Genomic DNA, 27,520 nt, shown 5'->3' on the forward strand with positions numbered 1-27,520 from the left:
AAAATAGATAACAATGGCACCTTGATAATAAATGGATAAAAATGGGAGCCTTTCATTGAAGCAAATGCAGTCCAGGACACTAATAATTGGGAGCAGCTCATTACTTACGGCTAAAAAGCTCATTCTGTTCCTGCTGCAGACAGCCATTCGCCCAACAAAAAGGCACACATCTGATGGTATCAACAGAAGCAGCAAGGATCGGATGCCCCGCAAACTGCCTGCTCGTGGCCTGTTGCCCCCGCAAGGAAAAGGAAACGTACACTATCTTTCCTGCCTGTTCTTCTGCATGTTTTGAGAAAATACGACACAGAATTTCACAAGGCTCTGCAGGAAACTCTGCTGCCCGAGTGTGAGAAGCAATAAACATTTCCTGAACTTGGAGAAAAAACAAAATAGCACGAGTTATTTCAAGAACATGGCTGTCCTTTCATTAATCTATTAAAAATGCATTAATATAATACAAATAAGGATTATGAAGCACTCCCAAATATGTACCAGACCCAGAATTGACATAAACACCACATAATAGCTGTAATCCATTTAAATACCATACTATTTCAAGAGTACGCGCTGGCTTCAACTATCAAATGACCAGCTCCAAAATACAAAAGCAAAACACACCATCGAAAAAATTTACTAAAAATACCAACTGCTAACACAATCTGCAAAAATAAAGCCTTTGGGAATTTTCCCTATTTCATATGTAGTATAAACTTCTGCTAAACCCCAATCGCTGCCCTAAGGGTAAGGTATTATGGGAATCTACACGGTAGGAATATTTATTCCATTGAAGAGATGAAAGCTGAAGTTAGCTAAACTCCTCTGGAAAGGCATCTGTGATTTCCCTGGAGATGAGGGGGATTAACCTGCTTTGTTTGTAGCATTCAAGAACTTTCCAAGGAAAAGCATCCGAGCATTTCTTTTTCTTAGTCCCAGAAACGACTTTCAGATGACACTGTCACACAACAAATTCATACAGTTTAAAGGGCAGCCCTGCAGCCCGGCTAAAACCAGGAGTCATTTCTGCAGACTGCCAAAGAAAGCCTGGTGCAGCTGGGCTCTCCTGACCACATCATGCCTTCCACCTCCAGCCCAGCAAATGGTCCCAACAACCTCTGGTGTACACAGACAAAAGGTGCAGAGCACACCCCTGTGGGACCTATACATATTCCTGCACCAGCACCAACATCTTCTTTGGTACAGCCCCAGGACACGTCCCTAACAAAGGTGTGAGCACAACTATTCTGGCTAGCACTCCTGCTTTTTAGAGAGGTGTCTGACACCACCAGCCTTGTGCCTTCAGTAAGAGAGCCCATATTTCCTTCAGCGTCAAGTTTGTGACATTTCTTTAGTTCTACTTGGTCACTGGTATTGGCCAAAGGTTATAGGTGAAATCAGACAGGACCACTGCCATCATCTCAATGGGGTTCCTATGTAACATGACATTTCCCCAAAATAGCTTGAATCAATGTTTATCTAATGAAATGTAGATTTGAAAACTGACAGCAGTGAAGAGGAATTTTTAGTGACTAGATTTCAGAGATTATAGTCTAGCACGAACAAGCAGAGGAGCAATATACTCAGGAAAACCCCACCAGTAATTCCTGTACATTTGCTTAGGATTATCCAGAAAGAACTGCTGTCAAACAACTCTGAGGAGGCTCTATAAACAACGTGTATGTTAATAACTTAAAATTGTCCATAAGCATACAGCCTCAGAGAAGTTGGAATGCTCAGGAGCCCTACGCAGAAATAACTTCTTGAGAACAAAGTTAGGAAAAAGGACTCTGTCGGGACTACACCAAAATCAAGAGAGCAGAGACTCAGAGACGAGTCACATAACCTTATGAGGAAAAGAGTCCACGAGAGAATAACGATAAATACGAGTATTTTCATTAGTCATTTGAGAACAAGGCTAGAGGAGCGACTTACCCTTTTCAATATTATTTTCTGTCTCTGAAGCTGTGAATACCCTTAGGGAAATCAGCCTATGATCTAGGATTGTAAATTTTTGAAAACGGAAAATAGCTAAAAATAACCAACTGGGAAAGACATAAAACCCAGCAGACCTCCAAGACAAGCTGCTTTTCTTTCTTTCTTTTTTCTTTTTTCTTTGAAAAAATGCTAATCTGAAGATAAAAGTCACTACAGTTTATAAAATACGTGTCAGGGATTTGCCAAGTCTTGATATGGTATGGAGAGTATGTAAAGACAAAAAGTAACAGGGAAAGAGGTATTCACCTACTTAAAAACCTCAACTAACTGCTTGGGCTTTTGTTTTGTTTTCTTTGTTTTTGTTTTTTAGGGAAAAAGCAGGAAAAAAAGACAACGAAAAAAATAAAAAGGCAAGATTCCAAAGCAGAGATCATGACATTCTGCCTACCTTTTGATGTTGCCCAAGGATGGACAATGCAATACTGTAGCATTCATTTTAATGCCTGTTACGTGTTGTGTATCAATAAAATACAATTATCAACTTCCATAGAATGAAAAGTGGTCACACATATAATCGTAACAGAAGATCATATTTATGGACTGACTTTTTTAAACCTGATATAGACAAATTGATGAGTTATAAAACCATAGGTGTGAAAGATCCTTGAAGATACCAAAACAGTTTCTAAATCATCTTCATTATTTTAAACACAATAAAAACCAGCAGACTCACTACCAATTGTGTATCTCTTAAGCTCACATGCATTCCATATGAAGTGTCCTAGAAGACTTTATCAGATTTTTATCCACCAAGACAAAGTGTTTAACTTGCTTAATTAGTTTTATGGGAGGGGAGCAGCACAAGACAAAACCCCATGTTCAGTCCTAAACGAGTGGAAGCAATCTGTAGCAATATCTTTTAATCAAGAACAGCACAGTAATCTTAACAGTGCATTGTGTTACCAGCTCTAGCAAGTCAAAAAGAGCTACCACAAACAGGCTTCGTTCCACAGAATAAGCACATACCTCACTGTGTTGTGTATTTCTTATCCCTCACTGGTGCCAGAATACCCACTGAAATGAGAGACAAGTGAAATCATAGAGTTTCTTTGTTTCACTCTTCAGCCTGGATAAAAAACGTTTAAACAAAATCTACAAATTCACAGATTGAAGTTAAAACAGATGTCAGCTGAATTAAGCAGTCATGCATTTAAACAAGGCATCTTCTTGATTCTAGCTGAATTAAACTGTTGCTTAACTGTGAAATTACTAAACTTGTCTTCACTGGGGAAAGAGGACGAACCAAACTGCATCCTGGAGAATGGTATGTGTGAAACTCATCTCTGGAGACACCCCCTCTTAATAGGCAGACCAAGTACAGAGCACTAGCTTTATAATATTCAGTTCATCAATATGTGTTACTGAAAGATAGCTATGACTTAAAAACTGCAGAAACTCCAAGTGCGATTAGAATTGTCATATTGTTCACTATTAAATCTAAATAGTAAAAAGGCAAAATTTACCAAAGTTAATTCTCAGATTTCAACATTTTCAGCTAAGAACATTCTAAAATAAGACCAAAAACCACACCAAGTGTGCTACCACTTCCACAGTGAGTTACTGCTGTGCCATGAGCACGACAAAGCTATCACAAAAATAAAGAGGCAATGTTTACAAGTTCCATGATTACTTTAAATGTAATTATTTAGCTAGAACACATGACTCGTATTTCCCTATGAAAGGCTCTCTACTTAACTGGATTAACACACTATTGATGGCTAAATTCTGCTGCCAGAGGCTACTGTCAAGTCATCATTTCCAGAACAAACCTATAAGCTAATTTCTTTATCCCACGAACGCTATTACAACAAGCTCATCATGAACTTGCTCCCTTAAACGCTCTAAAAAATGCTGTAAAGAACATTCAAGAGCTGCATGACACGGGATTGCCCGTTTTAGCGGAATCAGAACGTGCATCAGTCACAGGCTAGAAGGCTAACTACGTTGAACATCTGATTTTTCCACGCTGGTGGATTTTTGGGGGCTTTTTCTTTTTTAAACATAAAAACAGTTCAATGCCATAAAAACTGACTGTTGACTCACGACAGATGCAATTACTTTCTCCACCCACTTCTTAACACACACGTGCTACCTAAGAGATTTATTAATAGCTGGATAAGCAAGCTATAAGGAGAGAACTGAAGCAACCACCTGTGGCACTGCCACACACTCAGTAATGCCACAGGGAAACAAGGCTGTGCTGCCCACCTCCCTAGGGACCTCCCTTCCCTTCCCTTCCCTTCCCTTCCCTTCCCTTCCCTTCCCTTCCCTTCCCTTCCCTTCCCTTCCCTTCTTACGGGGCAGGAACAGGAAAAGAAAGCAACTCAGAGGAGCTCCTGATGCCCTGTTCCACACAGTACCCAAGAACAATTTCAAGACAAACCTGCTTTTTGTTAACTCATTTCCATTTGCAGCATCCACCTAAAAGCAAACTTACAGCACACTGTAGCCAGTCCCTCTCACACACACACAAAAGAAGAACTGAGTTTAAAATTATATTTGTTAACTGGAACAAAACCAGTAGTTACAAACAGAAGAATTTTTAAGTCTACTTCCTTCCCCCTCCCCCAGCAGTCCTGTTTGTTTCCTGGGATTAATAAAGCTGAGCAGGAGACAGAGCAGGGCCATTCCTAATGAAGGTGCCCAGAATGCCCTTTAAAGGGCCAGAGGGGAACAACCACCAAGGTTAAAGCATGTGAGGACCAGAATCCAAAGAAAACGTTTTTGCGAGGGCAGGACATGCAGACAGCAAGGGGCAGCCCCCAGCTCGGGCAGCTGGTCACACAGCTTCAGGAAATCACCTTTCCAACAGTTTTCCCAATTTATCTAGATATTTGCCTGGCTCAGCAAAATCAGCAGGCAGCAATTCCATTTTGAAGCATCGGTCACTCACACAACAGCATTCTGTTGTGATACAGATCAGGATCTCTCTGCACAGTGAGTATAAAACCTATTTCAGAAGACATAACCAGACTGTGGGACTCTGCTGCCGGCTTTGGTCATGCTAGAAGTTCCTGTTTTTCAAAACAGAAGCAAAAGAATCAACAAAAGGCAGCTCATGAGCCCCAGACGGAGCAGCTGGGAGAGCACTTGAAGAGCTATTGATGCAAATGTACCTTCTCAGTCTTCACTGCTGCACCTCCCCTTATGTTGTCACTGTAAGACTCTAAACGAACTGGATACTAAATGGATCTTTGATCATTCAGAGCCAGTGTTCTATTTTTCAGCTGACCATTACAGGCTGACGCACCCATTCCGAAGCCCTTTGCCTCCTCCCACCTGTTACTGAAGGGTTAAACAGGAGAAATAATGAGACTCCACAGAGGCAGATTCCCCCCTCCTTTCCAAAGGAAGGGATATCCTACTGCCATCTAAGTCCAACTGTAAGACACTGCTGTCTGACAGAAATGTCTGCCTAACGCTTTGTTTTGTAAAAGGTATTAAAAGCACCCCCACATATGCACTTTTAAAACACGTCGTTTCACAAATCACATTTCAGTGCATTTAGAAAGTTTTCTCAAATCATAAGCGGGCACAAAAAAAAAAAGACCATGACTAATGAAAAGACTCAAAACGTAGTTTGAATATTAAACAAAAAGGTGCAAAACTGGACAAACTTTCCTTAAAACGCAGCTTAAGCTGAAGGTTAACATTCGCAAAGTGACCACATTTAACCACGCTATGGATTAATACCCAGGAAAAGGCTGAGAATTCCTTTCAGCTACGAGTTATTTAGTAACAGACAGCAGTCTATTCCACATGACAACGAAAGCTGCAAATAGAATAAATGAAGGCCAACAGATTCAGAAAGAAAGAAAAAAGAAGAAAATTCAAAGGCAATGTTCTTAATTACATACAGCCCATTCTCAACTCCTCCTGCATTTCCACCCCTCTGGTGCTGCACAAACAACCATGCCACTGAGCCTCAAGCTGCAAGGCGCGTGGGAAGAGCCCCAGTTACGTAAGGTGCTCTTACAGCAGCAAAGCTGGCCGCTTACCTGAAGGTACTTAAACACTCCAAATAATCACACAGATTAGTGAGCAACTGTCAGAGAAAAGCATTACCTACCTGCAACGTAACCAGGAGTTCCTCTAACACTTGCACGTGCCATCTCTTGTAGGTGTATGTGCCTTAAGGGCTCCAAGTCGAAGATGCTGGGTCTAGCACGTTTACTACAGGCCAGGAGGCAGAATAGGACTTACCACTATTCTCTGTACTCCCACACGGTTCCAAGTCAAGGAGGATTCCTCAGCCACAGAACTAATTATATTAACAAAGCCCATATGCCAAAAAAAAAAAACAAAAAAAACCCAAAACCAAACCACCACTTGTTTTACAGGCAAAGTGTTCTTCCTTCAGAGAAGAAAAGGAACTCAAACTCCTGGAAAACCTAGCAGCACTCATATCCCAAGTGAAGCATCTGCTCTAGGTGCTTTGGTTAAAGAGCAGTGCCCGGTGGAAATATGCGAGGAATCCCATCCAGCAGGCCTCTGGGTGGCAGGCATGGGAGTGCATTTTGGAACAAATCTGAGCTGGTTTTCATTTTCCAAATACTTTCTCATAGGCTCAGTCTCACAGAAGTTTGCCGCAAAAATTAAATACAGCGCTGAGAAGATTTTTGGGAGCAACTATACAGAATAAATTATTGAAAGTAAACAGACCTGTGAATCAGAAGTAACTTGAATAACCCTGAATTTGCCCTCACTGGGCAAGGGAGCATTGAACGTGCCAGAGAATTTCTAGTCACATTTCTTCTTCATCAACAGAGCCTTTAAATACAAACATAACATCTCTTAATAAACTAAAGGTCATAACTTACTTGGTACAGTCTAGCTCCAAGGTCAAGACTTGCTTAAGTGTCAGACTACCGAGGATGCCTCTAATTTCCTCTCCAGTTCAGTCTTCACAGGGCTGTATGGCCCTTCACTTGAAGAACAACCGTTTCTTGTACAGATTTCCTCCTCATTTTCTGCATGCTCAGGTTAAAAAATGCACATTTCCCCCTTGTAATCTTCCCTTTCCTTTATTACCCTTTTGTGACCTGGGACTGCACAGTCCCATAAGCACAGGTACATGCAGCTTTCCTCCCTTACTTCCCTGTCCTGCCAGCATAGTTTTCTGTTTTTCTTGGAGTGGAACTGCCAACCACGAGAAGTGAGCACTGAGCAGCAAGCTGGAGAGAGCACTAAGAATATGTGCTGTTACACACCAATTATTGCCATTTTAGAGCCTGGGAAGCTTTTCACACATTCCCCTACAAGCCCTTCTGCTACAGAAGAGAATCTGTTGTTATGCCACAGTAATGTTAACAGCACGCTGACAAACTCTTGGCTTGATCAGACCTTGTTTCTGCTGGTTTTTCATATTTGTACCACTTCTCTCCCCGGACAAGAATGAGCAATTTCAGATCCCTGTTTTGCCTTCTTTGAGATTCTAAGGCAACAAGAATGTGATTTAGCCCCCCAGAGCTATGCATATGGTGATGGCCAGGTGGCTACCACAGAACAACAAGAACAGCCACCAGCCTCCTCCTTGTCACTGTACAGGCAGGCTATTAGGGCTGGGTGAGCTGCTTGTAGATGCTGATAACCAAATTAGCAAACAGGCATTTTGCTGGCATTAACCTCATACCAGCCAGCAGCACCCAGTCGGCATCACTGCTGAAATATCAGAGTATGTTTTGGAGCTTTTCATTTGATTTTAAACCAGACACCTCTGTATTAGAAGAGTGCTAAAGAGCCATTTGACATCACTTGTACACAAGCTAAGAACACAACATAAAAAGTGTTCATTTGTAAATGCTTCATAAATCATATCCAGCAAACCTGAGAACAGACAGAAATGAAGTGCTAATTAAGTTTAGGCAATGCTGAAGTCATTATTTCATGAGCACCACCACGTGGCTACAGACTTGCTTTCCTCACCTACTGCAGGTCCCGCTGCATTCCCTACCAGCACTGCAGAAGTGGATTAAGGGAGCACAACAGAGTCCTCCAGGCACTAATAACTCATTAATTCCTGCTTATCCTTTTATTTAACACATTACGGTGTTACAATTTCCCCCCCCCCAGTTAAATATCTGAGTGCTTCCTGCTATTTTGGTGTGTTTTAAGCCCACGCAAATCAAAACCAGCTGGTTCCAAGATTAAACATTATGTTCAGTAGGGAAATTACACAGGGCAAGACATAAGTGGCATTGATAAAGAAAAAACGATACTGCCTGTCAGCTCTGTGTGAGAAAAGACTCACGCCATTCAACTAGCAGTAAGACCATAACAGAAACAGCAATTATGAGTTAAACACCCGACTTTTGTTAGCACCTCTCCATATGGAAGTTAATCATAATCCAGACAAACTTCACCTGCAAGGCTTTCCCAGCAATTCTTCACACACAGCAAAGCTTTTGAACGCTTTTCCAGTGGAAATTTTTGAAATAATTCAAGACTAGATGAAAGCCAAAGCAAAGAGTCATACTGCACAATCTACAAATTTCTTTCCTCCTGTTTCACTTTTTAAACCTCATGTTACCAAAAAACACTGAGACCCATGACCCCACATCCAGCTACCGTTCCAGAGGTCGAGAGTCCAAAACTGGTTCCGTCCCCAGGCATCACTGTGCCCAGTGTGATCCACCCCATGATGGGAACACCACTACGTACCACTACCAGTCTGCAACCTACAGCACACTCTAACAGCTCTAATCGGTTTTAGAACTTTTAAACTGATAATGCTATAGTAATATTCAGTTTTAAAACTTTTCATACAGCCTTACATATACATAAAAACACGTTGTAAGCTCTGTAGTGCACATCATTTTTCAAAGTTATTAAGTGCACACATCCAGAACTTATCTGCAGTAGTCCTTAAGCCACAAAACAAAGTTCCACAAAGCTCTGGTTTTTAGCACTGTGAAAGCTGCCTTCTGTGCAAGTATCCAACTTGACTAGATAAATCTCAATGGCACACAAACTGCCTTGTTTCACAGTTTTAGATAGTTTCAAATAAGCCAGGCTCAGAACATAATAGGCTATGAGGGAAAACAAAACGTGAGGAACCTTGAATCCCAAGGAACTTCTACCATCAGTTACAGAGAGATGCAGAAACGAGTCCATTTGCACAGCACCGTGTGTGTGAAAGAAAACGTTCCCTGCCTCCCATCTCCTGTGGGAACTGTGCGTCCCTGCCTGTGCTGATGAGCACAGGAACAGGAGGCCACAGCACAGATCCACTACAAGCCACAGTGCACCTGTTCTGAAGGTAACAGTATTGTTACAGCATCCACCTGCTTACAAAGCCTTACCTGGGAAATGCTTTCAGCTTGCTTCCCCTGCCCCCTCCGTAAGAAAAAGAGATGCCTGTCACTTCTTAGAAGGTACTTTACTAACAAACCAAACAAAAATTTCTCCAGAACATCAGGTACCACCGTGGGATCAAATGCCTTCAAGCATACGGTAGAATACGCACATTTCGTGCATTATTTTCCCCCCCATTTAAGTTTTACTTAATTACATCCCCAGTACTTGTTTGCATACCAGACACTTCTGCCACTTATCACTTGATGCTAGAAGTCACAAAAGACTTATTTTCCTTTCCTTTTTTTTTTTTTTTTAATCAGGATAGTACGTTATGTGCTGGTTCAGAGCCAAACCAGCCAAGCATAAGTAGTTCTACGTGCATGCACACTGTTTGCAGTTGCCCAACATGCCTGTTTTCTCACTTGGGCACTAGAGGGGACGATGAGGCCCCCGCTGTGGCTGCACCCCCATCCCACCAGGCTGCATCTGCACAGGAGCGGCTGTCCTAGGCACAGTGCACAGCCATGCAGGCACAGGGGGCAGCAAGCCTCCTGCCGGGTGTCGGATGCTGACGCAGAAGGCACCCATAGCTCACTTTCAGAGCAAAAGTGAATTCCACCATGCCAGGTGGAAAAGATGCAGACTGAAGCGCAGGCTTCAGTTTCCATCACGTTGATTGAGATCTGTAACCTCCTGCTCTTACAACAGAAAAACAGAGCCATATTTTCAAGACAGGCACAGTGGGAAGAGCTAGATGTAGTATTTACAAACACAGCTTGACAGCTACCACCGCTGTTTTCTACAATTAAGATATTTGATAGACACCCACACACACACACACCGAACTGAAACGATGAGCAAGTCTTTGTGACCTGTCAGCGCGGCGAGAAAAACGATCGCGTTCAGGTAAAATGGATGTGCAAAAAATAAAAGCTGCTTCTCACTCATGACAAATTTACCAGTTAACCCCAGCAAACGGAAATCAACAAGAACAGAGCTCGTTCTCCTTCAACGTTATACAGGCTTTCCCTTCTCTTCAAGCTGCAGACATCTGAACACCAGGAGCACTGTCACCCGTGCTCTCATTTCAGCTGTTGCTCCTGCCATCACGATTAATTGAAAACACGGGCTGGAACAGCCTGCATCTCAGCAGATACGTGGTACCTTCTAATGCTTCACGTGTGTTATGTCTGTTAATGTGACTCAGAAAAATATCTCGCTTAGAAATACGACAACCAGAAGGCCAGCTGCTATTTCATTCTCTCCAATCCCCACGATACTCCTCTGGGTCCTCAGAGAGAATAAAAGCAGCCGTACATTTGCAGGAGCCTCATCATTCTTTCCTACAGCAGGAAAAAGAAAACCCTACCCCCACAAAAAAAGAAAAAAAGAAAAAAACAATCAAAAAAACCCCCCACAAAACACCCACAAAAAACTATCCTTGTTTTCTACTTCTACTACAGAGAATAGTAAGGTATGAGAGACTGCAGTACGACGACTAGAAAATAAAAGAAGTGAAACTACGTTTAGTATCAAGTAGACAGACAAACAAGGTTTGGATGAGCCAAGGCTGCCGCCCCTGGAGGGCACTTTTAATGGCCGAGGTTGGGTCCCAGTAATCACACAACACAAGTCCACAACAGGAAGTCAATTAAACAATTAATGAGCACCGCACACGAAGTGCAAACAAACACTTGCCAAATCAAAATTTGTTTTCGAGCACAAGGCACAGAAGCTTATCTTGACATTAAACACCGGCTGCTCAGATAAGGAAATAAACCAGCAATCTCAGCCCCACAACTTTAAAGGGGGAAAGCGGCTCAGAGCGCCTCGGTTCAGCCCTGCAGCAGATCCGTCCATCATCGCGTTACCAGGACCCTCCTCTCGCCTGTTCTGCTGACGGTAACCATGCTGGCAAACCTAGCAGCTGACTTTGAACACGCTGACCTTGAGCAGGCAGATGACCTTAGCAGCATGTACTTCTGGCTTATTTCACTGCTGCAGCGGAGCAGCCTCACCATCTATAGTAGTCGAGAGCCTCTGGCCACCACCCCTGGCTATTTTAAGATATCCCAATACACTTCAGTGATGCACAGTTCAAAGTGATAGAATAACATCTGCTAGCATATTTAAGTGTGAGTTGTTTACAGAGGAATTTTTAGCTTGTTCTCGTATCTTGCTCCCCTGACAGAACACTCAAGTTTATTGAGAGAGCTTTACTTCCTATTTCCACATCTAAGAAAAAAAAAAAAAAGTGGTTTTTTCTTGAGCAAGAATTGTAGGTATTGTGAAAGGAGAACAACAAGACATCCCACTCCAGATCAAGCTTATTTTGAAGCTTCAAGTATGTGACAGCAACGGGTGGACTCGAAAAGCAGTTGCTTCCTGAGACGTTGATTCCTGCATGACTTCTCCCCTGATAAAGAAAGCTTACACCCATGTTTATTTGTAAACCAGATTTAAAGTGGTATTTTATACATGCAAAATCTGTTGCTCTGATGTTAGAGATAATTAACAAGTTACTCTAATGCAATGGATTCATGCGTTACTGCTGACACATAATAACCCATTATGCCTCCAAGCCTAATCCACAAAAGGAAAAAAGCACTGCAGGCAGGTACTGCCCATGGACACTCCTTGGAGTAACCGGAGTGACATGGAGTACACTTAATCACATTTAATCAAGTTACAAAGCCCAGCGAGAAAACAAGTCTGGCCAAGAGCATGCAGCCACTAGGATTTTTATTTTATTTATTTTTGATTTCAAAGGGTGTGCAAGAGAAAACAACAGTTGCATAAAACTGAAAAAACCAACGTAAGTTGTTAATGCTTTTTTCTGCAGCTAAGTGCACAGGTGAATAGTGATAAGTAAAAAGCAGTGCGAGTGCAACGCTCTCAGAGCACACACATAGCTCTCTCTGTAGTCATGGAAAGGAATTAAAGCCACACGGCTCAGCTGCTTCGCCCTTTCCCCAAATCCTTTAAAAGAGAAGAGAGAGCACAGGACCCAGTCACTGCTCCCAGCACAACTACTGGCTGAGTAAATCCCACCCACAGCTCCAACATTTATCGTAAGGGCTGAAGGAGAGGCAGCCTGGAGCCAGTGGCGGATGAACTTACAGCTCTCTTGACAAGTATCCTTGGGCCAAGGAGGAGGGGTTGGGGGTGGATTTATGTACCAGCAGCATCAGGACCGCAGAACGCAACAGATATCTCTTTTTCCATCCCGTCTGACTCTCCATGGGCGAGAAATGTAAAAGGAGGAGGAAGGGAGGGAGGGAGGGGGAAAGACTGCTCCATCCAACAGGAATACATCCAGCCGTGATTTTTCTGCTCTCTGGGCTCTGCTGCAACACTAGTGACTTTTGGCATTTTGTCTGGAACAGCTCTGTTGATTAGCAACTACCCTTAGTTGGAAAGCAGGAGGAAGGATATCGCTGACTGACTGAGGAATGAGCAGGCTGCACTTACTGCTGCTACTCCTCTGCTTATCCTTGCGGGCACACTGAATAAATCGGGATCGTATTTTACCACTGTCACCACTGGAACAGAAAAACAGTTCCAAGCTGCAAGTTTTCCTTTAGAGTCGAATGCCTTCCAGTCTGCAAGCAACACTCGAGTGTCCCATAAGCCCACAGCTTCAGCTGATCCCATTTTTTATTGGGAGATCAGTTACGCTGTTCACTTCATTTTCCCCAATTCGAATAGTTTGATCATGAATCTCTGGATGCCAGGGAAAGCATCCTTCCATCAGGAAACCAATTCTTTACTCTCCAAAAGGACTTCTTAATGATAAAATTTACAGCATACAAGCTGAATGGTATGATGAAGCAGATGTGTTCTTGGAAGGCAGGAGATGAAAGATAGGAAACTTAACAAGCGCAGCTATACAAGCAGTGAGAACGATGCCTGTAAAACTGCCATCTGGAGCTGCACGTGAGGAACATGCAATCTAACTAACACATCAGTTCTTACACCCACACAGACTATCTCAAGTTTGTGACGTCGGGACTTTGGGAATGCTAAGCTTTGTAAGGTCTATAAAGACTCGCGTTCAAAACCTGGTTTTCTAGGAAGACAACCTCAAAAAAAGTCAACAGAAGCATGATTTCCCTTGGAAAACAAAACAAATCTGAAGTAATAGCTCCTCCCAATCAATGATGAGGGTTTGCAATCATAAAGTTCTGCCCACACAAACACTGACTTTGCTGCTACAAACTCTCCCTTAGCAACCCATGCTTACAATGTAAATACAGAGATGCATTTTACAAACTTGGTGTTACAGCCACGTAAAAAGTGGGAGGACAACAATTTTGGAGAAGTATGAGGCTTTATCATTATCAAACCCTGCTACGTCAATGCTAGTAGGGTGAACTGTGCATCTTTTAAATAAAGTTTTTACCTGCTTTGATCAGCAGCCAAATGCTACAGACAACAGTGAGATGCAGAACAAACCTGTGTCATTTGGTACCACCTAACGTGTAGAACAGAGCACTGACCACGGGTGTTGCACACAGCTACTTCAAAGGGGGAAGACTTTGCAGAAGCTCCAACAGAAGCTTCCCTGAGAAGAGTGCCACACAAGAGGGGAGGTCTGCTGTGAAAGCAGATCCAAGAAGTTCCCTCTGAGCACAGCACTGAGGCCACACACAAGCTCTTTTCACAACAATGGAAACTGCTAAATACAAGTAGGCTCCCTGGGCAAGTCAGCAGAACTACCTGGATCATCTGGTAACAGCGATGCTGTGCAGATTACTGCTCCTTGGAATCCAACATTTTGAGCCTCTCTTCTCACCCTCTTTTCCCAAAACACGTATAACCTTATGAGAGAGACAAAGAAAAGGAAAATGACTCCATGAGCAGAAGAACGCCATGCCTCGGAAAAGCTTTCTACTCAGTGGATGAGCATGAGACTACAGGCTGAGAAATAAGAGACAGCTGTTGATTCCTCTGCTTCCTAACCCACACTGTGGGAAAAAAAAAGCAGCTTTTAGTCTTGGATGAATGCTTGTTTTCCCAATTTAGGGCACTAGTGATCGAGAGAATAGATGAACAACATGCTTATACCATTTCCATCCGTGACAAAGGCCCAATCACCTATGCTGTACATAAAAGGGTCTTTTGTCTTTCCGAGAAGTATACACTGCTTAGATCACTCATAAAAGGTCAGCAGTCTTAAAGTGTGAGACCAACAGCAAAGAAAAGGCTTCAAATACCAGATCCCTCCATCCCATAAATATTAAAGCCCAGGCCAGCATAAAAACTGCATGTAATACAGACACTGCCTTTTAGGTAAACAGTATTTGGAATAACACTTCACCTTTGAAATAGAAAAGAAACCCACAACTTATGATAGGGCTTTGCGGTTAACGTTTATTGATATCATACTCTCTCCTAGCAAGTAAATAATCGAATTTCTAGCAGTAATTTCCATCAGGCAACAAAAAATGTCAAAAAGCATTTTCGTATTTGTTTTTAACCACTTCTTTCTTTGCTATTAACTAAGAGAAGGTGACACATAAGTCACCCCGCTGTCCATTCACCGGGCTGTACAACACTCCCTGATTTAAGTCCTAATTTTGCTTTATTACTTGTGTTTTCAACGTATTACTCACATCCACCACATACAGACCCAACATAGCATACTGCCATTCAAAAAAAGACAGCATAACAGAAGATGGTGCTGCCTTCTCCATTTTTGGCAGCACTTCGTTCGTGACAGTCTCATACACAAGAAAAAAGAAAGCATGATAAGATAAAAGTGTTTTCATTCACTTCTGCTCAACTTCTTTACATGTTTCTCTGGTTCATTCAACAATGGCAGGCACGTGCTTTCAATACAGAAAGCACAAACCTCATCCTTGAGAATGGCAGGAGTAACTTAGAAACTCTACCAAATTCATAGTGCTTCCAGAAGAGCTCCTTCCTTTCCCCTGCAGCACCGTACAAGCTGAAAGGCATTACTCCATTCCTCTGAGATCTCAGATCCTAAAACAGCTGTTTAAAAGGAAAACGAAATCCCTCTGCTTCATACTACTTCTTCTTGAGAGTTCAGCAGAGTGCTTTTGCACATCAGAATAGTTCAAGTACATTTGTATACGATATAAACAAACACACAGCACTGAACTGAACAAAAGGAGTTCTCAATAAGTCTCAATTGCAGCTCAATTTTTGTTAAAGGTTTGTTTCAACATGTCATCAGTCAAACAAGTCAAACCTGCACCATCACTCCCACCTTCTCATAACACAAAAACTGTTAAGTAAATTTTGTGATCAACTATATTCTATGGAGTAGCTGCTTAGCTGATTGACAAGAAGCACAGCCTCTTGCAAAATATGTTCTGTCTGAATACAGCGTGTTCTGGGAAGTCTCTTCTCATTCCCTGAGAAAGCATTTCCTCTTTAGAGCATTTCTTAAGTCAAACTCCTATTTTCTAGTATTATTTACCCTGGTCAGGTACTTCAAAACAATAAAACAAAGTCTGTGAAACTGCCAAGCAATGCAGAGTTAAGTTGAGCCACTAAGTCAGCAGGGAGCCATGCGCCCACAGTGAAATCCAACCTACTAAGAACTTTACCAGAACTAAACTTTGAGATGGAAAATAAATAAATAAAAACCCCAAACCAAACAAAACCTACTAAATTTAAACCCATTTCAAAATGATCTTAACCAATATTTACCTTGGAGATGACATCGGAACCATTCAAATAGACAAACTGCAACCTAAACTTGTCAGACTCTTCTATTTGCATGTTTGTTTAAAAAAACATTAAGCCTTGACTCAAATGCTACCTTACAGGACTGTAAAACTACACAGGATAAAGAGCATATTTTACTTCACAGTCTGAATATTTACAGTGCACTTCAGTGCCACTTAGTAACCGGGAATTTTAGGTGCACGTGTTGTATCTCTCTATAAAAACATCATTCAGTCTTTTCACGAGCTAAATTCCATGTAAAGTTCCCACCCCAAGCCAACGAGAGTGCATAGGTCTGCAAGTTTAGGCTTAAAAGAGAAGCGGAAATAACACTTTGGAACACTCATAACAAACCATGCTCACGCCTTAGCATCCATAATGTAACACAGCAATCCAACTACACGAGGCACAGAGGCCTGCTCCGTACACGGGTCAGAACTCTATATAAAGTATAGCTGTTAGGGAGCACAAAGCCAAACAAAACAAAGCAAAGCTAAAACATGTATACAAGCAGCTGAGCACAGTTCACAATGCTGTGTGTGAGCCGTGCAGAGTAGAGAAAATCAATGTGAAACCAGACACCACAGAATCAAATATGACAGCAGGACCACCCAGCCTGGCTGCTCGCAGCCGCCTCCCTTTGTGAGCTGTGGGGCAGAAGGAGGGCGAGAGACATGGCAGCAGCTCACAGTCACCTGCAATCACATCCGTCAATAAAAAAGCCTAAGTGTTTTCGTACTTCGCACCTGCTGAACTGTGGGTTTGCACACAACAGCTGATGCTCAGACATTTGCACTCGCACACAACCTTGCAGAACTCACCCTGCCTTTTCAGGGCTTTTCTGTCTGAGGAGCCTGGAAACGCGGCGACTTGAATGGTGCACAGCTTTTAACTCCAGAGCTCCCTAAACATACTTCCCTTCGTATTTCCCACATGTGGGTATGCATCAGTCAACAGGATTTCCCAGTTAAGTTTTCTGTTGATCAACTTTGCATGCTTTTTCAACACTTAGCTGCAATTTGTAATTAAATAACATGGAAATTCAAGTGATTAATAAGAATATTTGACTTAAGGACAGAACATGAAATGTTCTTGTTTACAAGCTACAGTTAACTAACAGTTAGATCCTTCTGGCAGGAGCCACAGCACCTTCGTTTCGTCAGGCCCAGAACTGTATTGCACAAGTTTTCACTTCCAACATGAATAGCTGAAGCATATTTAGAATTGTCTTTAGATTACTCACTGTCCTAGTTTACTAGCTTCTCACTGCCTCTGCGGAGACAGGCAGGACGTATAACTGCCAACAACAAAGCAGAACTGAAAAAGGGGTTCAACGCAGACAAATTCAGCTTATAAAGGAAACAAAACCCCTCAATGGTAAGTATTAATGGCTTTTACATGTAACACTGATGGGATTGCTTATACAAAGAAAGGATTAAAAACAACATCAGAAACGCACAACCATGTTAAGGCCAATGTAGAATGCAGACATTTACCAAAATCACTTTAAATGCCCAGCTACTGTCACCTTAAACATTTAAGTACCCTAACTCAGAAACTCACTGAAGTCTATGCTGCTGAAGGCACTCAATCAGAATTAAGTTTATAAGAACGAGGCAAAATATTTACAAGCAGTGGAGAAAAACAGAGCAGTTTACATAATCTTTGGCAACAGTATATAAAATATGGCATTTCTAGCACTGTCCAGCTGCTTACATAAAGTTATACTAGGAAGGCAGAAAAGGAACACTAAACAAACAAGTGAAGATTAATTTTTGTTCCAGTTTTCTTTTTCATCCAAGGTCTCAAGATAGCAATTAGTGATGGCTTCAGATAGAGCAAAACAAAAAATATGTCTAGGAAAAAAAAATGAGCGTTATGAAAATGTTCAGAACAAATATTCATGTTTATAACAGTAACCAACCACTTAACCTTGCGATGATTTACATTGCCTTCATGTTTTCCAAATTATGACTACATATCTCGAAGAGTAACTATTTAAACCATTAACTTCATTAAAAAAAAAATTAATTAGAAGTTAAAGTAAAAGACACCTACCTATAATACCGGGATTGTAAATAGGTTGAACAAATAGTCTTTGATACATGGCTGGCAGACCCAAAATCTATTACTTTAACCCGGTAAGGCTGCCGAACAGGATCCACCAACATAATGTTCTCTGGTTTGAGGTCAGCATGGATTAAACCAAGACTTTTTAGTTTTTTCAGTGCAGTGGCCACCTGTTGTAGAATAGGCCGTATTACTTTCAATTGCAGAGGGCTGAATTTGTTTTGCTTCAGGAAGTCATATAAATTCTGTTCCAACATCTCAAAAACCAGACAAGTATGGTTACGATGCTGAAAGCATTCGTAGGCTCTCACAAAATTGAATTCATCAGCATTTTCAGTACTTAGCCTTGCTAATATGCTCACTTCTATTTGTCCTTGGCGTGCGTACGAAGGATGATTCTTCAAGATTTTGATTGCCACAATCTCATTTGTCCCTCTTTTCCAGCACTTCACCACTTGTCCAAAGGTCCCTCGCCCAAGGAAATCAAGAACCTCGTAAGTATTTTTCACAGAGCACAAAACCTCATGCTGTACCAGCTGGTAGTCTCCATCTCCACTTGTACCAGTTTGTTTTGAAGTTGCAGCAGTTGTCACAACTGTCACTGGGTTTCCTACATTGGTTTGCAACATCGCAGGCAATATGGACAGTTCATCAACAATCTGCATCGTGCTGCTTTGATTATCTAGCTCTTCACTCTTACGCTTCAATCCACATCGCTGGGGTCCTTCCAGTATATCTACTCTGTTTCCTTGTGTCCCAGGCTGAGGTGCTTCCAAGTGAGCTTGCTGCGCCTGCGCTGCTAACGCTTTTGTAGCACCTGCAATATTTTTTAAAGCAACAGCATTTGACTGCAACAAAACGTTCTGTCCTCGAGGTCTGTCAAATGGGTTTTTAGTCTGAAGGAAAGTACTAACCCTATGGGGAGAGATTCCAAAGTTTTTACCATTCACATAGATTTGTGGGTAGGCTCTTTCGTGGTACACGCAACTGCTTGGTTCTAGTTTGAGTTTTTTCACACTACAAAAGGCACTTGACTGGGTTTGATAAACATATGGTGGATAGACCAAGACTTGTGAGGCCATACCTGCAGAGGGAGAGAAAGACAAAGCATAGGTAAGAATTCAACATTCAACATTTCTGAGGTTTGCAGCAGTTTCCTCATTTAAAACAAGCAAAAAAAAAAAAAAAAAAAATTCAGGACAGAAGTGTATTTGCCAAGCTAGCCAGCTACTTGTCTTTAGTTTCTTATGGAAAATGCAAGGTCATCAATCCTGCCCAGTGCAGAGTCTTTAGACTGCAGCTGGGTACAGTAGGCAACGTTTTCACTCGCTGTTCAGAGCAGAAGTGAGACGGTCTGCAGCAGGCAGTGCTAATGATTGCTGACGTGGAAGAACTGCCTTTGTGCATAAGGGCACAGTTTTCATTTAAAGACCTCCAGTATTTCCACATCTGAAGATCCCATAGTCTTCAACAACTTAAGATAAATAACTAATTCAATTACCTATTTATGACATAAAATAACTTAAGGGTCCTTATCTGTCAGCTGACCCTGCCTATCATCCTACCTGTTCACCATAAGTACCAGCAGGCTTTTAAGAGAAGATGACCAAACAACACAACAATCAGTACTCCAGGAATTCCGCTGCCAAGGAAGCACAGTGCATGACAGGGCCCAAAGTACCATACATGTGTACATGCTTACATAAACAACTGTCATTTTCTGGATAAACTAAAATGTAGAGTAATTATTCTACACACACAGGCATACAGGCATACACACATACACACACTTCTGCCAATGCAATTACTTCCTTGCTAAAAGAGCAGTGAAAATCAAAAGACTGTGGATTGCTTTGACTTTGAAAGTCGCAGGAAGGCTGCACCCAAAGTTCCAGTCTGACCGACTCTACCTTTCTCCAGGTCATCACTCTTTCAAAAGCCTTTTCAGAAAGAGCCACTGCATCTCAGAAATCAGGAATAAATAGACCTGTTGTGTGCAAAGCAGTGCCACAGGAGCTTCCAGAGCTGGGCTCTGCACTGCACAGGCCTTTCCCAAACCCAAAGCTGAGTGAGCCAACAGATCATCAGATAGGAAACAATAGCAGCACCACGTCTGCACACATGACAAGCGATCTCAACTCCACCTTAAAACATGGAGACAGAACCTCACAGATGCCATAGCTCCCGGCTCCTCCGACCCTGCTGCGTACCACTCCAGATCTGTCAAACACCATCTGAAACCCTTGTGTTACGGAATGCTGCACGCTAAGAAAAGGCACCATCTCAACACACAAGCAAACGTCCTCCAGATTTTCGAATCCTCTCTTAAATAACACACCCTGTTAAAAAGCATTGTGTTTAAATTGAGAAATATCCCTGCGTACCCATTACATAGCTTTAATTTACATCATTTTTAGTACATCAGCATATCAACACGATTGTGGAAATTACGCATGAGTTTATTTTTAGACCTACCTTAACAACAAAAAGGCAAACCACAACACAAAACCTCATCTAAACTACATGAAGCTAGCATACAGAGATGTGCAGAAGGTAAAGCTTAAGACAGATGGAACTTATATTTGTTTTAAACAGTAGCGAGAAGAGAATGCTTTTTATTACCATCTCACAGCAGAAAAAAATAGGAGTCTTTCAATTCAGTGGGTTTATCTGAAACCTCCTTCTAAAAAAGTAACCCTGCCTTATCAAGGCTCACGAACAGAGGCTGGGGAGGGGTAAGCTACTGCACCAGCTCCCCCCCAGCCCATCGGCAAGGAGCCATCAGTTACCACAGCTCAGAAGAACACTTCTGAAGCCCACCTCCCCGCTGCCCCTGCTCACCGCACTTGGGTTCACACCACAGCACAGTCACAGTGCACTTTGAAGGGATTTTTTTTTTCCTCCCCTCCCAACACTGCTACACAAAAATACAGAAAGCCAAATTGAAATGAAGTTCAATTCTTCCAGGCTGGATGTGGCTCTGGGCAGCCCGGTCCGGTGGCTGGCAACCCTGCACACAGAAAAGGGGTTGAAACTAGATGATCACTGAGGTCCTTTTCAACCCGGGCCATTGTAGGATTCTATGGTTCTTCAGAGAAATCCTTCTAACTGACCACAAAATTTTGACCCAGCTCAGGACATGCTCTAAAAGCAAGCAGCAGGCCGGGGCACGGTGCTGCGGCTCTCGGCTGCCCCAACAAAAGGCAAACGCTTCACCAAAGCACTGCTGTTGCTAAGTGAGATGATCCCGCTCACACGTACTGCACCACCTCGTACTGCACCACCTCGTACTGCACCACCTCGTACTGCACCACCTCGTACTGCACCACCTCGTTTCTTCACGCTTGCTTAGCACAACCTAGGTGCTGCCTGCTCCGCCTCACCTCCACGCCCCCGTAGTGCTTTGCTTTAGGTGAAGAGCACAAAGGGATTAGGGAATAAAAAAGAAGCCTGGCACAGCCACCCCGCATCAGGCCTAGCCTCCAATTCAGATGACAAATCTGAACGTTAAGCAGACGCAGCAGTCCAGCCACGTCGCTAAGCTCCTGACAGACGCAGCTCAGCGCCCGCGGCCCAGCTGCACCCTGTGCCTGACCCGCAGGCTGAGGGCCTGCGCCCTCTGCGTCCTGCTCAGCCCGACCCACCTCGCTGCCCTCTGCAGGGACAGGTGTCCAGGAGGCTGTTTGGGAAAGCAAGGCGGCCCTCAGCTTACAGCTCCACTGCTGCCGGCAGCTCTGCTCCCAGATAGGAAGTTCTTCTTGAGCTATTAGATGACGTACCTGGGAGAACAACCTGCAACGCAGTGGTGGCGACCGGACCAACAGACAAATCTCACTCCAGAAAAAGAACTTCAAGACCCTCTTTTATTTATGTGCACATATCCTCTTGCTTCCCCCTAACACTTCTCCCTTGCCACCACTCTGTTACTGTTTCAGACAGAAGCACGCTCTCTGTACTACAGCAAATGAAACAAAATACAGGAGATCAGCACACAGCTTACTCTGCACAACGCTGCCAGAGCTCTCCACTTTGAGAAGCGACGGTTATTAATAGAGTGAGCTCTCGTCCACCAGCTGAAAACCCAGCCACAAACACAGACAGCAGAGCGGTACGAGCCTCAAAGAGGACGGGAAAACGCCGTGGCTCCCCTTCCTGAGACAGCACTGACACGGTGCCATGGGGTTTTGCTTTGTTGTGTTGGTACTTTGGAAGATTTGGCTTACAGTGTAATCTTACAGATGCCTACACTGCAAAGAAGTGCTGGTTTTGTAGGTGTTTCTAAAAGAGCTCTGCTGGTTAAAGACAGCAGCATACTGCGTATTTTCACCTGCCAGGAGCGGAATGCCCCCTACCCAGGCTTGTCACAAACCATTGCACTGAGCTTACACATCTTTCTACACATTTCTTATCACGACGGCTCCCGCTTCTTCATACAAAGTGCAGCGTGTCAGACTACATCTATATTAACAAGCAGGGCAGGACAGGGAGCCATGCAGCAAAGCAGCTGGTGCTGAGGGAAGTCGGTCATCCCGTGCTTGTTTCGGGGAGCAGACTCGAGCCTGAGCACTCACAAGCAGCTGGATTACATCTTCCAGTTACACTGCATTTAAAACCAAGCCCAAACTTGTGCACCAGATCACTGCAGGATGCAACGCAAACAGAACAGGCAGGAGAAATCACTGAGGAGCACAGCCCCCACAGAGCCCTGGAGCGAGGTTTGACCACTAGGGTAGCTTCAGGACTTGATTTTCATTGCCTTCACCCTCGCAGACATCTGCCCATCCTCCCTCGCATTGTTCCAGCACTCCTCTCCCATGCACAGGACGATGGTTGCTCCATAGGCAGAGGTGCACACAGGGTGAAAGCAGCTCCTCGCTTGCTTCACGTGTTGAACCTCACCATATTCACCCACTATCACTACGTCCAGGCAGCGCCTCTCCAAAGAGCATTGAGACATCTTGGCTCTAAGTCTGAAGTAGGTGGAACTGAGCAACCTGCACTTCAGCTACTAACTGACAGATTATACAAAACGAGTGAACTTTCTTTGGTTTTAAGACTGTTCCTAGTTTCTCTAGAAACAGGTGGATTTCTCAAAGTAATTAAAATAAACACATTTCCACCACATACTGAAATAACGCATTTTAAATAAATTCATTCGTAGTGCAAACAAAGAAATGCGCTTTCATACAGCAGAGAAAAACAGGAGGCACTTCTCTGCCTGCCCCTTCCAGCCAAGCCTCCCTTTACACAAACCAAGCCTCAAACCCACAGCCCCTGCCCCTGGAACAGAACACTTCTGGTAAGGCGCTGCTAATTTTCACCTAGCCGCACCAATGCTCTTTGCTAGATTCTTGAAACTAATTCTCCAGCCTTCCCAAGCAGCCCCAGACGAATCCATAAACATGACAAATTTGGCAGGCTGTAACAGCCTTGAGAAGCACAGGCTGTTCCAGGCTTGACCACCATTAATAATTAACTTCAGAATGACATTTCCTCCTGATAGAGAACGGGGGTGGGGAAGAAGAGTAATGAGAGTTAGTAAAAGCACCACGCTACAGTTCAGGAAAAATTGCCATGCTACAGCCTGAATTGTGAGAAATGAACAGGGCTTCTCAATGTCCAGCACCACGAGCCCTAAACTGCGCCTTCTGCTGAAAGCCCTGCAGCACGGCCTGGCCCAGGGCACAGCCTAATGCTGCAGTTACACTTTAACTACAGAAAACTTGTTTTCCCACTGCTTTCACCTCCGGGTCGGAGGGGATTGCTGCTGGCTTAAGGACACCCTCCTTGCAAAGATCTTCTGAACGTTCGGCAGCTTCCAGCAAAGCAAGAGCCCAGCAGCAGCACTCCTGAAGCACTGTACGTACTTTGTGCACCACCTCGAAAACACTGTAAGGTTACTACTGTTATTCCCAGGTTAAAAAAAAAAAAAAAAAAGGGTTGGTTTTCTGTTGGTTTGTTTTTTTGGTTTTTTTTTTTATTAGGTGCCACCCAACTCTTGATGCTATTTAGCAAAGGCACAACTAAATCAGTCGCCCCCTCCTTCCGCTTTGGTGCTGGTAGCATCTTTTTGTTGGGGTTATGTTTGGCTGCACTGCGGAACAAGCTGTACTGCTGCAGGCACTTTCATACCCTGTTAATGCCCAGGAACGCCCTTATTTCAACCACGCTATTTGTAACAAAGCACCGGCAATCAAGATCGCTTGGAATTCAAAGAAGGAAAACACACCAGGAGAGCCATGAGCGCGGAGACAGGCGCAGGGAACCCAGCTCCCGGCTACCCGCGGCCATTCCTGCCAATCTGCAGAGCCCCAGCGCGGTGGCACGGGGCAGCAAAGCAAAGGAGAACACACAGAGCGGCTCACCAACAAGCCCTACCTCAGGAGTCGTTTCCTCCCAGCCCTAGAGGTGCAGCCGGACAGGACTGCATGCCCAGGGGGTGCGGAGGCAGGCGCACAGCCAGCACCAACAGGCACCTGGCAGCACGGCAGCGAGCCCCAGGACAGCACTGCAGAGCCGGGAGTACCGGACAGAAATGACAGCAGAACCTGGGAGTAAAGCACGTCTATTTGCAAAGAGACCTGTCAGAGCTTTGGAATTCTCGCGCAGCAGACGCCAACGAGGCTGCAGAGCGGAGCTGCAGATCCTTCTCCTCCTGCCAGCGCCGCGTGGAGTGGGCAGGGTTACCCGGCTTTATAGAAGTCGCAGCACGAAGCCAACGACGAAGCCATCGAGTCGCCGCTAAAGTTACTACCTGCTCCAGAAACACGCTGCAAGGCTTGTTTGTGCAACATCCAAGCGCCTCCACAGGAAACAGTAACAGAGCTGCAGTGATACCAGAAGGCAGACTTCAATTGCACCGCTACATTCTTTAAAAAAAACAAAAATCAGTATTTCTATTCTACCCACACAACAAAGTGTTCCATACGGGGTGCCTTTACACTTCAGGCAAAACATGACTACAGGGCTGATTGAACAGTTCTGGACAAAAATAAAATACCCTGAATGAGAATGTAACAGATTCTGCTTCTAGCCTCTGAACTCACGACTCGGGAAACCACAGAGAGATACTACCAGTGTCTGCAGCAACAGAGGGCTCAGCTCACAAATACATCTGCATCGGCTATTTAAAAACAAAAAGCAAACAACAAAACCCACCTCAATGGAAAGTACAAGTTTGGTCAAGTGTGATAGCAGCAAGTCACAGCACAGCCACCTCACTGCCTGGAAACAGAACACCATATATTTGAAACCAATGTATTTTACATAAAACATCAGCGTGAACTCGTGACTCAATGCCACCATTTGCACCAGCAGCAATACCAGAGAACACAATCGCTACATTCACATTTCCCACAGATACCAACAGCTACATCTTATGATTCCAGTATGACTGCAATCACAGTTAAAAAATATAATTTAAAGCATTTATGCGAGGCAAGAAAACGTTATGCAACTGAAAAGAAAGGAAATAAAAGTTTGATCTGCCACCAGCTCCCAATTAGACCACGCTCTCTAGATCAGAATGTGCCATCATCAACACAAATGGCACGCTGCAACCCGCATGGGCTTCCCGGCCTAATCTCTTCTTTTAAGAGATTAATTCCATTTGAACCTGGAAATAGGAGACGCACTGAGATAAACGTCTGTGAAGCCCTGACAGCAGCAGAGCCCTGCCCTCCGTTCTGTTTGCAGCACCCACAGACATCAAATGCAGCTCCTCTGGGAATACAAGCCTACAAGCTATTGTCCTCACTGTTACTTTGGTTTTGTCCCCAGACTTGATCAAACTTGGCATGGAATTTTCAGAAGAGTTTCAGAGGGGGAAACTTCTTCCACATTTCTGTGGAAGAAGATGAAGATGTGGAAGTAGTGCTTCCTGTAGGCAAAACCCCCACGAGAAATGTGTGCTCTTCTCAGAACGCCATCTTTCACTTCCTAGCAAACCAGTAGCAGTATTAAGCTAGACTGTAGTATTTCCCAAAGCCACCAGTGCAACAAGTTTCCCCCTCTCCCCTACACAGTTTATTGATTTAACCACACAGAAGGTGTGCAAAAGGAGAGCGAGATTGCACGCAACATATGATCCCAACAGCTAGAGCACAGTACTGCTAAGCACAAGCCAGTTTTTTGCCTGCTGTGTTCCTTTCCATATAATAATCTTCCTATTTGTAAAAGAAATTAGCCTTTAACTTTCACTCTTGTTTTCATCCTTGAAACAAAGTTGAGCCATCTCTTCAGTCGAGCTTTATAAACACAGTCTCAAAGAACACTTGCCACAGCCAGCTCCCAAAACATTCCTTGAGAAAGCCTCCCGAGTGACCCTGGCAGAGTCACAGTAGGACATTAGCTCACAGCATCATTTCCAAAACCACAGAGAAAAGCTCTTCAAAAACACCCTTCTGAGTATCATGAAAGCAACACATTCTTATCAGACTGAATACCAATTAATTCCCTGCCTCACAGAATAAGTTTAGATTAGTAGATAAGGAAAGGGGAAACAAAGAGGCTTTTTTCTTCTCTTAGGAATGAAGCCCGTTCCTTCAGAAAGGACCCACAAGGCTGCAAGCACCAGAACCCCTGCACTGAAGAAATGTAAGCGACGGAGGAGGCTCCAGTTTCCTAGAACTGTGTTTCTAGGAAAACAGAGGCAGGACAACATTTACCAAGCAGTGATGTACACTAGCAGCTTTTCAGTCTAAAGGCAGAAAGATATCCTTAGAAACAGGTTTAAAAAAAACATCCTGAAGATTGTTCAGGTTCCACCAGTACCAACCCAGGCAGAGCCTGCACGACACAGACGAGGAAAAGAAAACACTGTGGCCCCACGCGGAGCGCAGCCATAGTGTGACTGCAGTTCCAGCTGCAGGCCGCCGAGTGGAGGTTCTCCCACCAGGGCCGACTTTCTTCTCTCCCCTCCTCCCTGCAAGAGGTGAGTGCCAGGAGAGACCTGCCTCCATTTCACAGCTCGTGTTCCACCTTGGAGTAAAGCAAAGCTCGGGTACAACTCCTAAAGCCAGCCAAAGCAAACCGACTCAGGTAGCAGAGCCGCTCGCACCACGCTTACACTCAGCAGTACTGTGCTGTTACCGGGATCATGTCTCATCTGCAGCCATCCCCTTGCATTTGCTTGGTTTTATTCTTAAACCAAGACGATGAGAATGGGACTCTCAACAGAGTGCGAGGACACAGCCTTTCTCGTCCCAGAATTTTCCACCTTTTGGAAAATGGTAGAAGAGTCTGCCAGCTACCTGAATAGGGAACTGCAGTCCCCACGCAGTGAGTAATGGCTATACAAATAGGAACGGATTTTCATTTGATAATAGCTGATGCTTTACACGAAAAGCATTAGTCATGTTTGTAACATGCTTAAAAACAGTACTAAAATAATTTACCACTGCGAAAAAACTATATTAGTACTAATGGAAAGAGTCATATGAATGTGAGATGACTCATTTTA

The 27,520-nt window shown here is 43.7% G+C and overlaps 1 protein-coding gene across 10 annotated transcripts in view; it reads right to left on the reverse strand.

Moving 5' to 3' along the window:
• Positions 1-27,520, reverse strand: part of HIPK3 (homeodomain interacting protein kinase 3) — an 87,726-nt gene that overhangs the window by 26,047 nt on the left and 34,159 nt on the right. For 7 of the 10 annotated variants that reach the window (XM_090142085.1, XM_090142086.1, XM_031607334.2 and 4 more), the window contains one exon: positions 18,049-19,144. In XM_090142085.1, the coding sequence (XP_089998211.1) occupies positions 18,049-19,142 (1,094 nt within the window). In that variant the 5' untranslated portion in view covers positions 19,143-19,144. Of the gene's footprint in view, positions 1-18,048; positions 19,145-24,438; positions 24,605-27,520 lie in introns of those variants that run through there. The other 3 variants (XM_090142089.1, XM_090142083.1, XM_031607336.2) reach the window with 3 other exon arrangements.

Source organism: Phasianus colchicus, chromosome 5 (assembly GCF_987193195.1).
Source record: "Phasianus colchicus chromosome 5, bPhaCol1.hap1.1, whole genome shotgun sequence".
NCBI lineage: Eukaryota > Metazoa > Chordata > Aves > Galliformes > Phasianidae > Phasianus > Phasianus colchicus.